We start from the raw sequence: 14,064 nt of genomic DNA, 5'->3' as shown, positions 1-14,064 counted from the left end.
ATTTAACTATAATGTTTAGGTGCCCTAATATATGATAAATGTTTGTAAAAAGGTGTATTTCTTTCTTCTCTTGTTCCAGATATCTATTATTTAATTTATCTAAGATTCTTTTCATCTCCTGACTTCTTTCTTATTTATTTTTTGGTTATATTTATCTAACTCTGAGGCAGGGGAGAGAGGGAAAACTGAGTCCTCCTCTGTTATTGTTTTATTATCTATTTCCATCTGTAATTTTTTTAGCTTTTTCTTTAAAATTTTGGATGCTATAATACTTAGAACATATGGTTTTGATATCAATAATGCTTCATTATCTCTGGTACCTTTTAACATAATATAGTTTCCCTATTTATCTCTTCATTTATATATATTTTAGATTTTAGTTTGTCAGAGATCATGATTGCTACTCCTGCTTTTTTTGTATTAGCTAAGGCATAATATATTCTACTTCAGCCATTTATGTTTACTTGTATGTGACTATCATTTTAAAGTTTCTTATAAACAGTGCGTTGTCAGGTTTTTCTTGATCCATTCTGTTATCCATCTCCATTTTTATGGGTCAATCCATCCTATTCACATTTAAAGTTATAATGTATATTTCTCTCCATTCTATTCTTCCTGTTTGTCTTTCTCTTCCTCTCCTTTTGCTGTGTCCCTCCTCAGATGTCTAATTTCTTCTGTCCACTACCTTTCCAATTCATGTTCCTTCTTAGAACCCCTCCCATATCCTATCCTCTTTCACTCCTAGCTCTAAAACAACCCAATTTCTAAGGTTCCCTCCTTTGTCCTTTCCCCCTGACTTCCTAGTTCTTATTCTATTCACCTTTCCAAAAGTCCTTCCATTATCCCCCAACCCTGCCCTTTTAATTCTTGATATGCACTCTTTTCTAAGAATCCCTCTCTTTTCTTATCCCCTTGCCCCCTTTTCTGTTACTCTACATTCTCTTCTCTTAGTCCTTTAGTCCTTTAAGGGGACTCTTAGTCCCTCCCTTTCCCTTTCCCCTCACCCTCCTGTTTCTCTGCTTATTAAGAAGACTTTTAGTCTTCTAATTACATATGTTATTTCCTCTTTAACGCAGATCTAATAAGGATAGGGTTCTCATACTACCAGCCTTCTACCCCATCCTCCCCTTCTTTGTGACAGTTCTTCCACACATGCCTCTTTTATGAGATCATTGCTCCATTTTATCCCTTCCTACCCTATTTTATTGTTATTTTTAGCTTATTCCATTATATTTAATTTTACCTCAAATCTTCTATCAATATATGTTCTTTCAAACTACCCAAGTAATGATGCCATTCTTTAGTTATAGATAACATTTTCCATACACACAGTAAACAATTTGACTATGTTGAGTTCCTTATAATTGGTCCTCCACAATACACCATTACCTTTGTCTGAAATACATTTCATATTTATCTTCTTATGATTCATGTAGATTGAATTTTCTACTGAGTTCTGTTTTTCTCCCAAGAATTGTTGAGACTCCTTCAACTCATTAAATATCTACTTTTCAGACTGGAACAACCTCCAGGAAGTGATGCAGAGTGAAAGGAGCAGAACCAGGAAAACATTGTATACAGAGACTGATACACTATGGTACAATCGAATGTAATGGACTTCTCCATTAGTCTCTGAACAGTCTGCAGGGATCGAGGGGAAAAAAAAACACTATCCACAAGCAGAGGCCAAACTGTGGGAGTAACAACACCAAGGAAAAGCAACTGTTTGACTACAGGAGTTGAGAGGATATGATTGAGGAGAGACTCTAAATGAACACCCTAATGCAAATACCAACAATATGGAAATGGGTTTGAATCAAGGACACATGTTTGTGTGGGGTCTTTTCCCAGGGTGCCTAAAAACTCAGGATTTTTTGTATTTGTTATTTCCTAGGCCCTACTTACTCATTCCAATTTCTATGGCCACATGTAGTTCCTGCCACTTCCTCAAAACTGTCTGTGGTTGACTTTGCTCCAACCTGATCCACCCCTTTGTAGTTCTGCCTCTGCAAGCAGACAGCTCATCTCACCTCTGGAACAGCAAACAGAACTCCACTGTCCTGTGCAGCCAGCAGGTTCTCAGCCTTTCAACTTGCTTATTCATATCCTTTTATCATCTGGGGAAGAGCTTGTATATTATAAATTTGACTCGGTTCTCTATATATTTGGGAAATAAGATCTTAGTCAGAGAAACTCACTGTAAAAATTTTCCCCCATTTATGATTACTGTGTATTTCCCTCCATCCTATTTCTCCCATTTATTTTACTTTCTCTCTCACCTTTAAATTTGTCCATCCTCAAAAGTGTTTTGCTTCCAAGTATTGCTTTGCCCAATGTACCCTCTCTTCTATCAGTCCCCCTCCTCCTACTGTTATTCCTTTCCTTTCCTACTTTCTTGTAAGGTAAGATAAATTTCTATATTCACCTAGGTGTGTATCTTATTTTTTCTAAGTATCTCTGGTTTTTTTCATCAGGAATATTTGAAAGTCTTCAATGTCATTAAATATCCATTCCCCCTCCCCTGAAAGATTATACTATTTCAATAAGTAGTGAGAATCTTAAAATTTCTCAGACTTTTGAATTTTAAAATTTCTCAGACTCTACCTTAGAACATTTGGTTAAGGCTATTCCCCATTTTAAACAATGAAGGTACTTGATCAGGTATGTGAGAACTCTAACATTACTCCACCCATACTTAAGCATACTTTAGGGGAAGATAAAAGTTGTAAACTCCTTACTGAACAATGAAAAGTACTTAACCCATATTTAAAGTAAAGCTAAAACCCTTAAGCTGGGTCTACTTTTAGATCTACTACAAAAAGGTGCTAAGTACCTAAGAAGGTCAAATTAATCACTAAAAGTTCAAGCAAGCTTAGCAAGAGGTGTGAGGTTTTAGTCTACCCAGAGAAGGTGATAACAAGGTGTGAATTAAGAATGGTCAGTCCTGTGAAAACACCTACTGTGATTGGTAGATGTGAAAACTTAGGGGTGGTGATATATGAGAAAATTCTCTTTAAAAGGAGATCAGATGGCCTCTGAACTTTATTCAGCCTTGGAAACTTAAGTTCAGCTTTCTGAGCAAAACTGGAGGCTGTCTCTGAACACTAGAATTTTGCTGGGAAGGATCTTGTGGTGAGTTGATAAAAGACTGACTAGTCTCTCTCTTAAAGCTCAGGCCTAGGCCCTTCATACTATACTTCTCTTATTCTCTCTCCTTTTTCTTAATTCCTTCATTTGTATTAATGAAAATCTCCATAAACACAGCTGACTTGAGTATTTTATATTTCGGGAATTTTCCCATGGCGACCAATTTATTTTTTAATATAAAATCAAGACACTAAAAATTATCTTTATAGTTTTGGCAATTCAAAGTCTTGAAACCATATTTTTGCAGTCACAGTTTAAAGCAACCACTCTTTTAACTATAACAGTAGGTAATTCTTGGTTGTAATCCTAGCTCCTCTGCCCTCTGGAATATCATATTCCAAGCCCTCTGATCCTTTAATGCTAAATCTTGTGATTTTTTTTTAACTGTGACTCCATGATGTTTCCGTTGTTTCTTTCTGGCTGCTTGAAATATATTTTCCTTGACTAGGAGCCCTGCAATTTGACAACAATATTCATGGAAGTTTCATTTTTGCGTCTTTTAAGAAGTGATTGGTGAATTCTTTCAATTTAAATTTTGCCCTTCAGTTCTAAAATATTGATGCAGTTTTCCTTGATAATTTTTTGAAATATGATATTGAGGCTCTTTTTTTTAAGAATGGCTTTTAGCTTGTCCAATAATTCTTTTTTTTAATTTATTTTTTAACATTACTTTATTTGGCCATTTTCAAACATTATTCATTAGAAACAAAGATCATTTTCTTTTCCTCCCTCCCCCACCCCCACTCCTCCAAATGGCGATGCGTGATTCCTCTGGGAATCATATGTGTCCTTGATCCAAACTCTTTTTCATGTTGTTGGTATTTACATAAGGTGTTCATTTAGAGTCTCTCCTCAATCATATCCCCTCCACCTGTGTAGTCAAGCTGTTGTCTTTCCTCAGTGTTTTTACTCCCACCATTTGTCCTCTGCTTGAAGGTAGTGTTGTTTTTCTCCTTGATTCCTGCAGATTGTTTAGGGACATTGCATTGACACTAATGGAGAAGTCCATTACATTTGATTGTATCACAGTGTATCAGTCTCTGTGTACAATGTTCTCCTGGTTCTGTTCCTTTTACTCTACATCACTTCCTGGAGGTTGTTCCAGTCTCCATGCAATTCCTCCACTTTATTATTCCTTTTAGCACAATAGTATTCCATCACCAACATATACCATCATTTGTTCATCTATTCCCCAATTGAAGGGCATCCCCTCATTTTCCAAATTTTTTGCCACCACAAAGAGTGCAGCTATGAATATTCTTGTACATGTCTTTTTCCTTATTATCTCTTTGGGGTACAAACCCAGCAGTGCTATGGCTGGATCAAAGGGCAGACAGTCTTTTATCGCCCTTTGGGCATAGTTCGAAATTGCCCTCCAGAATGATTGGATCAATTCACAACCCCACCAGCAAAGAATTAATGTCCCGACTTTGCCACATCCCCTCCAACATTCATTACTTTCCTTTGCTGTCATGTTAGCCAATCTGCTAGGTGTGAGGTGATACTTCAAAGTTGTTTTGATTTGCATCTCTCTGATTATCAGAGATTTAGAACACTTTTTCATGTACTTATTAACAGTTTTTATTTATTTGGCTGAAAACTGCCTATTCATGTCCCTTGCCCATTTTTAAATTGGAGAATAGCTTGATTTTTTGTATAATTTATTTAGTTCTTTATAAATTTGAGTAATTAGACCTTTGTCAGAGGTTTTTGTTATGAAGATTGTTTCCCAATTTGTTGCTTCCCTTCTAATTTTGGTTACATTAGTTATGTTTGTACAAAACCTTTTTAATTTGATGTAATCAAAATTGTTTACTTTACATTTTGTGACTCTTTCTGTGTCTTGCTTGGTTTTAAAGTCATTCCCTTCCCAAAGATCTGACATGTATACTATTCTATGTTCACCTAATTTACTTATAGTTTCCTTCTTTATGTTCAAGTCATTGACCCATTCTGAGTTTATCTTGGTGTAGGGTGTGAGGTGTTGATCCAAACCTAATCTCTCCCACACTGTCTTCCAATTTTCCCAGCAGTGTTTATCAAATAGTGGATTTTTGTCCCAGAAGCTGGGCTCTTTGGGTTTGTCATATACTGTCTTACTGGGGTCACTTACCCCAAGTCTATTCCACTGATCCTCCTTTCTGTCTCTTAGCAAGTACCAAATTGTTTTGATGACCACTGCTTTATACTATAGTTTGAGATCTGGGACTGCAAGGCCACCTTCCTTTGTATTTTTTTTTCCATTATTTCCCTGAATATCCTTGACTCTTTGTTCTTTCAAATGAACTTTGTTATGGTTTTTTCTAAGTCAGTAAAAAATTTTTTTGGAAGTTCAATGGGTATAGCACTAAATAGATAAATAAGCTTGGGTAGGATGGTCATTTTTATTATATTGGCTCGTCCTACCCATGAACAGTTAATATTTTTCCAATTGCTCAAGTCTAATTTTAGTTGCATGGAGAGTATTTTGTAGTTGTGTTCATATAGTTCCTATGTTTGTCTCGGCAGATAGATTCCTAAGTATTTTATTTTGTCTAAGGTGATTTTGAATGGGATTTCTCTTTCTAATTCTTGCCATTGAGCTGTGTTGGAAATATATAGAAAAGCTGATGATTTATTCGGGTTTATTTTGTAACCTGCCACTTTGCTAAAGTTGTTGATTATTTCAACTAGTTTTTGGTTGATTCTCTAGGATTCTTTAAGTAGATCATCATATCATCCACAAAGAGCAATAGCTTGGTCTCCTCCTTGCCTATTTTGATGCCTTCAATTTCTTTTTCTTCTCTAATTGCTACTGCTAGTGTTTCTAGTACAATTTTAAATAATAGAGGTGATAATGGGCATCCTTGTTTCACTCCTGATCTTATTGGGAATGCATCTAGTTTATCCCCATTGCAGATGATATTAGTTGATGGTTTTAGATATATACTGTTTATTATTTTTAGGAATGACCCTTCTATTCCTATGCTTTCTAGTATTTTTAATAGGAATGGGTATAATATTTTATCAAAGGCTTTTTCTGCATCTATTGAGATAACCATGTGATTTTTGTCTGTTTGTTTGTTGATATGGTCAATTATGTGGATGGTGTTCCTAACATTGAACCAGCCCTGCATTCCTGGTATAAATCCTACTTGATCATAGTGAATGATCCTCCTGATCACTTGCTGGAGTCTTTTTGCTAGTATCCTATTTAAGATTTTTGCATCTATATTCATTAGGGAGATTGGTCTATATTTTCTTTCTCCATTTTTGACCTGCCTGACTTTGGAATCAGTACCATGTTTGTGTCATAAAAGAAATTTGGTAGAACTCCGTCTTTGCTTATTATGTCAAATAGTTTGTATAATATTGGGATTAGCTGTTCTATGAATGTTTGATAGAATTCACGTGTGAATCCATCAGGCCCTGGGGATTTTTTTCTTAGGAAGTTCTTTGATGGCCTGTTGGATTTCTTTTTCTGATATGGGATTATTTAAGAATTCTATTTCTTCTTCTGTCTAGTCAATTTCTATTTTTGTAAATATTCATCCATATCACCTAGGTTGGTATATTTATTGCCATATAGTTGGGCAAAGTAGTTTTTAATGATTGCCTTAATTTCCTCTTCATTGGAGGTGAGGTCCCTCTTTTCATCTTTGATGCTGTTAATTTGCCTTTCTTCTTTGCTTTTTTTAATTAGATTGACCAGTACTTTGTCTATTTTGTCTGTTTTTTCAAAGTACTAGCTTCTAGTTTTGTTTATTAGTTTAATAGTTCTATCACTTTCAATTTTATTAATTTCTCCCTTAATTTTTAGGATCTCTAGTTTGGCTTTCTTCTGGGGGGTTTTAATTTGTTTGCTTTCAAGTTTTTTGATTTGCATTTCCAATTCATTGATCTCTGCCCTCCCTAATTTGTTAATATATGCACTCAAGGATATGAATTTTCCTCTGAGTACTGCTTTGGCTGCATCCCATAAGGTTTGAAAGGATGTCTCACCATTGTCATTTTCCTCGATGAAATTATTGTTTCTATGATTTCTTCTTTAACTAACCAATTTTGGAGTATCATATTATTTAATTTCCAATTTATTTTTTATTTGGTTCTCCATGTACCCTTACTGATCATTATTTTTATTGCCTTATGATCTGAAAAGGTTGCATTTATTATTTCTGCTTTTCTGCATTTGTATGCCATGTTTCTGTGACCTAGTGTATGATCTATCTTTGTGAATGTGCCATGTGGTGCTGAGAAGGTGTATTCCTTTTTGTTCCTATTTATTTTTCTCCATATGTCTATTAATTCTAATTTTTCTAAGATTTCATTCACTTCTTTTACCTCTTTCTTATTTAGTGTGCTAGTGCTCCTCCTCAACCTGGAGTGCAATACATAATTGGGAAATGGATCCACATATGGGCAACACAACAGAGTTCTGCACCCAGAGCAAACAAATGTACCTCTGTAATCTCCTTCTAACTAGATGTCCTATACTTTTAGCAGCTATGGACCAAGAGCTCTGAAGCCAGTTCTGCCAACTCAGATGTCCCCCCCACCTCCACACCACCCTCCTCAGGTCTGCTGCTGGCTTGCCAAGGCATTGCCTGAACTTTAGTATTCACCACAATGTGACAGACACTTTTTCTGCTGTCTAAGTTTTCTTGGCAGGAAATTTATTTCACTTTGTCTTTTTTTTTAGGGTCTTCTGCTCTAGAATTTGTTTTGAGGCATCATTTTTAAATTGTTTAGAGCAGAATTTGGAGAATTCATGCAGGTCCCTGCCTTTTTTCCACCATCTTTGTTTGGCTTCCTATATTATTATTTCTTATGGTATAATAATATTCTATAACACCAGAATATTGTAGTTTCTTAATCTGTTTTCCAACCAATCTATTTTCCATACTCATTGTATGTGTTTTTTCTAGTATTCTACCACAAAAGGAATTTATAGGAATATTTTGTATATGTGGACCTTATTTTAGTCTTTGACACCTCTGTGTATTATATAACCAGCAATTGGATCTCTCACTCAAATGGTTTGAACTGGGTAGTGACTTTTGCACAATCCCACAATTCCTAATTATTTTCCAGAATAGTTATGCCAATTCACAGCTCCATCAACAGTATATTAATACAACTTGTCTTTCTATAGACTTTACAACATTGACTTTTGCCATGTTTTGTCATTTTCAATTTGCTGGGTATATGGTAAAACTGCAATTATTTTATTTTCCATTTATATTATTATTTAAAGCAGTCTTTCATATTGTTATTGATTGTAATTCCTTTTAAAATTATTTATGCATTCCTTAAACCACTTATCTGGTTGAAAATTTGAAATTCATTAACTTAAAAAACTAAGAAAATTAGAGCATGACATAGAAGACATTAAGCACAGAATTTAAGAACTAGAAAGAACATCAGAAACCGATAATTCTTCTCATATCCTTAAATTCTCAACAGGCAGTCATTTACTCAAAGACTTCCATAGAAATAGTCTTTCTCATATAAACTATGCTAGGATCATGTTGGGTTAGAGCTATGCTTAATTTAACTATCCCATCAGTTTTAACATAACTCAAGGTTATTAGGTTTGAAACAGCTAGACCAGAAGTCCAAATTATCAGAGATGAGGACATCTGATTTTGAACCTTCAATGTTCCAGAGAAGGTAGACAGTTCACAGAAACTATGTAGAGAAAAGGAAAAAGCAGTGGCTTGTGAATCAATGGATCTCTGTTTTGGTCACAGGTAGGTCTCTAACTCTCAATATTGGCCATAATAGATCTCTAGAGAGTGCTGTCATTAGCCACCTTGCATGAGCAACAAAGACAGTTTCTGGGCTGGATCACAATAGAGAGAATTCATTACAGGTAGCTGGTACAGCCCTGCTAACCTCCCTCCCTTGCCTACATGTCCCCAACACTAATCTTTTTTTTTTTTTGATCAGTGCAGTCCCATAGTCTCTCGGACATTAGTTGCCTCAAGAAGGAAAATTATTTCTCTGAACTGTCCTCCCTCTCCTACTGAGGCTTTTGTCTGGTCCCCTCTCTGCCAATTTTTTGTCTGTCCTTGACTCTGCCATTTCCCTTCCATGAACTACTCTCTCTTTTCCAGAAGGCACAACTTGATTCTGGTTGGAAGTGTCTAGCTACAAGATTATGAGGTCAGAAGTTCTGAGGTAGGAGTGTGTATGTGGGTGGGGGAGGAAATAGCAAAGAAGGTTCCATAGCAGTTAGAAAGTTTCCCAGGCATCTGAGATGACGAATGAAACTTCAGAGCTCAAAAAGCCCATGAACCTTATGATAGAAAGACCAGTGATGAAACAGTACCACCGGTAAAGGAATAAAGGATGAGGGCCAGGGCAACTAACAAAGGGGCATCCAGAAACTTGAGGGGATTATGGAACTGGTATTTCTAAGATAAAAGAGTTAAGAGCTGGGTGATTGTTCATCTGAATTCAGGGGACATGTTCTGTATTTCACTCAGTGTTCCTGAGGGGAACATTCTAATAGGGGCTCAGTGACAAAATAGGGGTATGTCCTAGGAGTCTGTCATTTCGGGGAATGATCAAACTTATATATATAGTTCTAGAACAGGTAATTCAGGGGATTTTAGACAGAGGGAAGTATTCTAGATATTCTGGGTTAAGGCTGACAGGATGACCTAGATTAGTCAATTCTTGGTTTTTGGATTATGAATAAATGGTTGGAAAGGAATGGGAAATACTTTGAGCTGAGTTTGGGGCCATCAGTGGGATCTGAGCTGGATTGTGAAAGTTCCTTTACAATACCTTATCTCCCCAAGGGTTCGGCCTGTAATGATGATGAAAAATTGGTCTGTATACTCCGGTCGGACCTTCTTTTCTGCCCCTCAGTGGTTAATCATACCCATCTGCACTACATTCAGTACTTTTGGCTTCCTGGCATTGCTTGTATGTTGTTCTGCTGCTAACAGATGGGCACTGTTGATATCGATCGACCATACATGGGAGCAATATATCGGCATTTGGCAAGACTGCTTAACTGAAAACTGCTGGACAGATATTTTTATTTGGCGTGAGGATCCCCCACTTATTTTGGATCAACAACTGCTAACCTGGCTTGTAATAGTTCTGTCCCCTATTTCCCCAAGACCTTTCTCAGATATATGTAACCTCTTCCCAACCCCCATGGCTTCTGGCCCGTTCTGCCCACTGCTCCTCCAGCCATAGCCCATTTTGTAGCTTTGTTAATGACATATCTTCTTCCTCAACCATACTGTAGCTCTCATAGAAATGAAATCTCCCCTTGTTCCCATTGTAGAGCTTGATACAGATGTTGGACTTGTACTTCTCTTAGCTAGCCTCTCTTTTCTCTACAGCTGCCCTCCAGACTGCTCAAGGTTTCATGATCACAGCTGTCCTTTGTAGTTTCCTGCTCACCGCATGGTTGTATGGTTTTTTCTGTACTTCTCCTTCACTGAAGATACACTGCCATCTTGTTTTCATTGTCCTTTCGTTCTTGGCAGGTTAGAAACCCCTGCCATGCAGCTAACACATACACATGATCTGGGGAGCTAAATCTGTAGAATGGGACCAACCTAGCCCTGGGGGGGGGGGAGACAACAATTACCAATTTTGATTTCTTCACCCATAAAATGAGGCTTAGATGACCTTTAAAATCTCTTAGTGTCCTAATATATAATCATATGATCTCCTGGCAACTTTTTCCCATTCCCAGTACTGAGCTGTTTTCCTTAAGGATACTATCTCTATTTCTGGCCACAGGCTCTTGTCTCTTCATTGCCATACTACTGATTATGTTCGTTTTGGAAAAAGTAAATGCATCGTATAACACTTACTACATATTCCTGTGGCCTTTTTACATGCTGTGGATAGCTTTTGTTCTGTTCCTGATTTCCTGTGAGTAAGCCCTGGGCTGACCACCTGAGAAAGACCACTTCCCTCAACTGCCTGAACTTTAACTAAATTAAAACTAAAGTGCTCCATCTCTCCCATTCCTTGATCCTTCTGGGCCAAAATAAATATATACTGGAGCTTTATAAGAGAATTTAAGTGGTGGTAGTGGTGGTGGCGGTGATGGTGGTGGTGAAAACATAAGAAAATGAGACACTAAGAAGTAGTAATTGGGAGGGAAAGAAATATTTCCTCAACCTAAGGAATATTTCCAGATTTTCTTCTTGTCTTTTAGGTGTCTTGGGATCCTTTTCTTATAAGGAGTCAGGCCAGAGAAAAAGGAGAATAACAAATTTAATAAGGTCAGAATTATCAGTGGGAAATGAGTGCTTAAAAACATTTCCTCTCCCCAAAACTCAAGATGAAATCTTATACCCTCCTACGTTGCAAGAGAAGAGGTCTTCCTTGGTGAACTGGACAACAGATAGTGACATTTATGGTGCATTTGGGGATCTGTAAATATGTGAAGAAGCCCAGTGGTGAACATTCTATACTATTTATAAAAATGTACGCAACCATGTCTCGGTGTAATTCTATCATGTGTGAACAGACCTATCAATTAACAAACAGTCTTGTGCAGGTAAGGGTTCAGGACTAAGTTGTATGGGGCCCAGTCGTTCTGTGGGACAAATAAGCCTCTTCCCCAATATATTTTGAAATAAATTAATTTAACCACTCTATCCTGGCAACTATTTTCAAATAGTCACTGATTCAGAGAGTTTTATAACAGGATAACAATGTGAATGCTAATTCGACCAAATCAAAATTCTACCTTTAAGTGACACTTAAGTGACCAAAGCTAAGTTCTTCTAGCTTGTTCCTTAAAACATTTTTTAAAAGTTACCTTCTATCATAGAATAAATACTAAGTATTGATTCCAGAGTGGTAAGGGAAACAGAGGTTAAGTGACTTTCCCAGGATCACACACTTAGTAAGTATCTGAGGCCAAATCTGAACCCAGGACCTCCTATCTCTAGTCCTGGCTCTCTCCTCTAAGTCACAACTGCCCAGTCTATAATACTTTTAAGTTTTGTTTAGAATCTTACATTTACATGCCTTCTTTAACCCTCACAAGTTAACAAGATAAATAATTTGATATCATCATCTCCATTTTGCAAATAAGAAAAGTATGAGTTGGGAACCAATCCATATCTTGAAATCTCTTGATTCCAAGTATAGCTTGGTACCCAATACTCTATGCGACTTAATACTGTCCTCCTCGTTGGGTTGTTGTGAAGTCTAAATGAGATGGGTAAGTCTGGCAGAGTAACTAGGTACTACTTGGGGAGGTTACAGTGATTAGCACCAATCCTTGTCCATTATATGCATATGCATTAAAAGCATAGAGTATACACGCCTGAGTCACCATGACACATAGGAAGCAGTCTAAAAATATTTGTCTATTCTGCCTTGGAACTGATACCTACTACTGATCTAAGACAGAAGGTAAGTTGTTTTTTATAGAAAAAAAATATAAATTTTTCTCCATGCTATTGAGAAGAGGTCCATAAGCTTGGCTGAGCATGCCCTAAAGGAAGGGGTGCCTGTAGGTGGCAATAATCTGTAGGTAAAATGCACTGCAAACCTTAAAGGGCTGGTTAAATGTGAGTTGTTGAAGGTCTAGGCTAGGTACTCTTGGAAACAGAGATACAAAGAATACTAATCTTATATCCTTAGACTTGTAAAAAACTGCACAACATTAATAGAATCAAATACAAAAATATGTAGAAAAACAAAAACTAGGGAGGATCTTGTCAGAAACCATCTCTAATCAGGATGATGGCCTCCAAGGAGGCTGTTCCAATGCTTTTGTCTTGTCTGACCTTGAATGGTGTCTCTGTATGAGCTCTCTGAGGCAGCTAGGTGAAAATGGACTTGGGAGTCTGGAAGACCTGCATTCCAATTCTGCCTCAGACCCTCTTTGTGTGATCTTAGGGTAAATAACTTAATCCCTCTCATCTTCATTTTCTTCACCTATTAAATGGGATAGGCTAGAACCCCTAAGGTCCCAGCTTTAAATCTATGATCCTATGACATTTGTCTACCTATGCCCCCAAAGAGGGCTATGGGGTCGGAAAACTCACCTAGCAGACCTTTCACCAAGATATCATGAGTGCTGTAATTAGAGGAGGTCACAGCTCTGGAGACTTCATGGAGAAGGAGAGCCTTGAGTGGAACACAAGGAAGTCAAGATTTGAAGTTCATTGCAGGGTAATGGAGAAGTGTTTTTGCATTTCAAGGATTCTGTATAAAGATGGGGGGAGGGGGGGTCAGCTAAGCCAGCCAGAATGAGGAAGGTGGGAGGCTTGGGGTGGGGGTAGGGGTGAGCAGAAGAGAAAGGGAACTGATCCCAGAAAATAAAGGGATAAATTTTCTGTATTTACATAAGTTCTCTGGAAGTAAGGAGTGTAAAATCTAGAGCAGTGATGGCAAACCTATGGCATGTGTGCCAAAGATGGCACACAGAGCACTCTCTGTGGGCACATGGCTGCCCTGCCCACCCACCCCCAGTTGGTTACTAGAATCACAAAGGGACTGGGGGAACCGCTCCCTTCTCCCTCTCCACCCACCTGACTACATTCTTTCACATCCCTCACCCTTCTGCCCAGCAGCCCAATGGGCGCTCACAGGAGGAAAGGTGGGCAGCTCACAGACAGCAGGGCTGGAGGACATTCTTCACCGGCGCTGAGGGCATTCCTCACTTCCCCTCCCCTCTGCCCAGCAGCCCAGTGGGAAGGGGGTGGGGCACAGCACATGATCTCTACAAGGTTCACAATCACTGTTCTAGGCATAAGGGAGCTAGTAGAAAACAGAAAAGCAAGACCACAACTAATAATAACTAACTACTGAAAAAGGTCAAAGGGTAGGCAATTCAGAAACTAGAAAGAGGGGGAGACTCAAAGTGCAGCCTGAACAACCTAGCCCCAGGTATCCCTGGGGTCAGCCAAGACCTAGCCACACCCACTAGCCCCAGCAAGCCCC

The 14,064-nt window shown here is 37.9% G+C and overlaps 1 protein-coding gene across 2 annotated transcripts; it reads left to right on the top strand.

Moving 5' to 3' along the window:
* Positions 1-9,303: 9,303 nt before the first annotated feature.
* LOC103094482 (transmembrane protein 202-like) lies at positions 9,304-11,602 on the top strand. Of its 2 annotated transcripts, none has more exons than XM_007499109.3 (5): positions 9,304-9,462; positions 9,933-10,183; positions 10,488-10,634; positions 10,894-11,028; positions 11,318-11,602. In XM_007499109.3, the coding sequence occupies exons 1-5, from the start codon at positions 9,386-9,388 to the stop codon at positions 11,539-11,541; spliced, it is 834 nt and encodes a 277-aa protein (XP_007499171.1). In that variant the 5' UTR covers positions 9,304-9,385; the 3' UTR covers positions 11,542-11,602. The 2 variants fall into 2 exon arrangements, with proteins under 2 accessions (XP_007499171.1, XP_007499174.1); XM_007499112.3 differs by having other exon boundaries at positions 9,315-9,462; positions 10,083-10,183.
* Positions 11,603-14,064: the final 2,462 nt, after the last annotated feature.

This window comes from Monodelphis domestica, chromosome 7 (assembly GCF_027887165.1).
Source record: "Monodelphis domestica isolate mMonDom1 chromosome 7, mMonDom1.pri, whole genome shotgun sequence".
Lineage (NCBI taxonomy): Eukaryota > Metazoa > Chordata > Mammalia > Didelphimorphia > Didelphidae > Monodelphis > Monodelphis domestica.
This window is presented reverse-complemented; position numbering and strand designations above follow the sequence as displayed.

Bases quoted from the DNA above. Each gene is read 5' to 3' on its own strand.
- LOC103094482 (XM_007499109.3), top strand. From the start codon at position 9,386: ATGACGAATGAAACTTCAGAGCTCAAAAAGCCCATGAACCTTATGATA. The intron at 9,463-9,932 runs GTAAAGGAATAA...TATCTCCCCAAG, and splicing joins GTGATGAAACAGTACCACCG to GGTTCGGCCTGTAATGATGA. The intron at 11,029-11,317 runs GTGAGTAAGCCC...CTTGTCTTTTAG, and splicing joins TGTTCTGTTCCTGATTTCCT to GTGTCTTGGGATCCTTTTCT.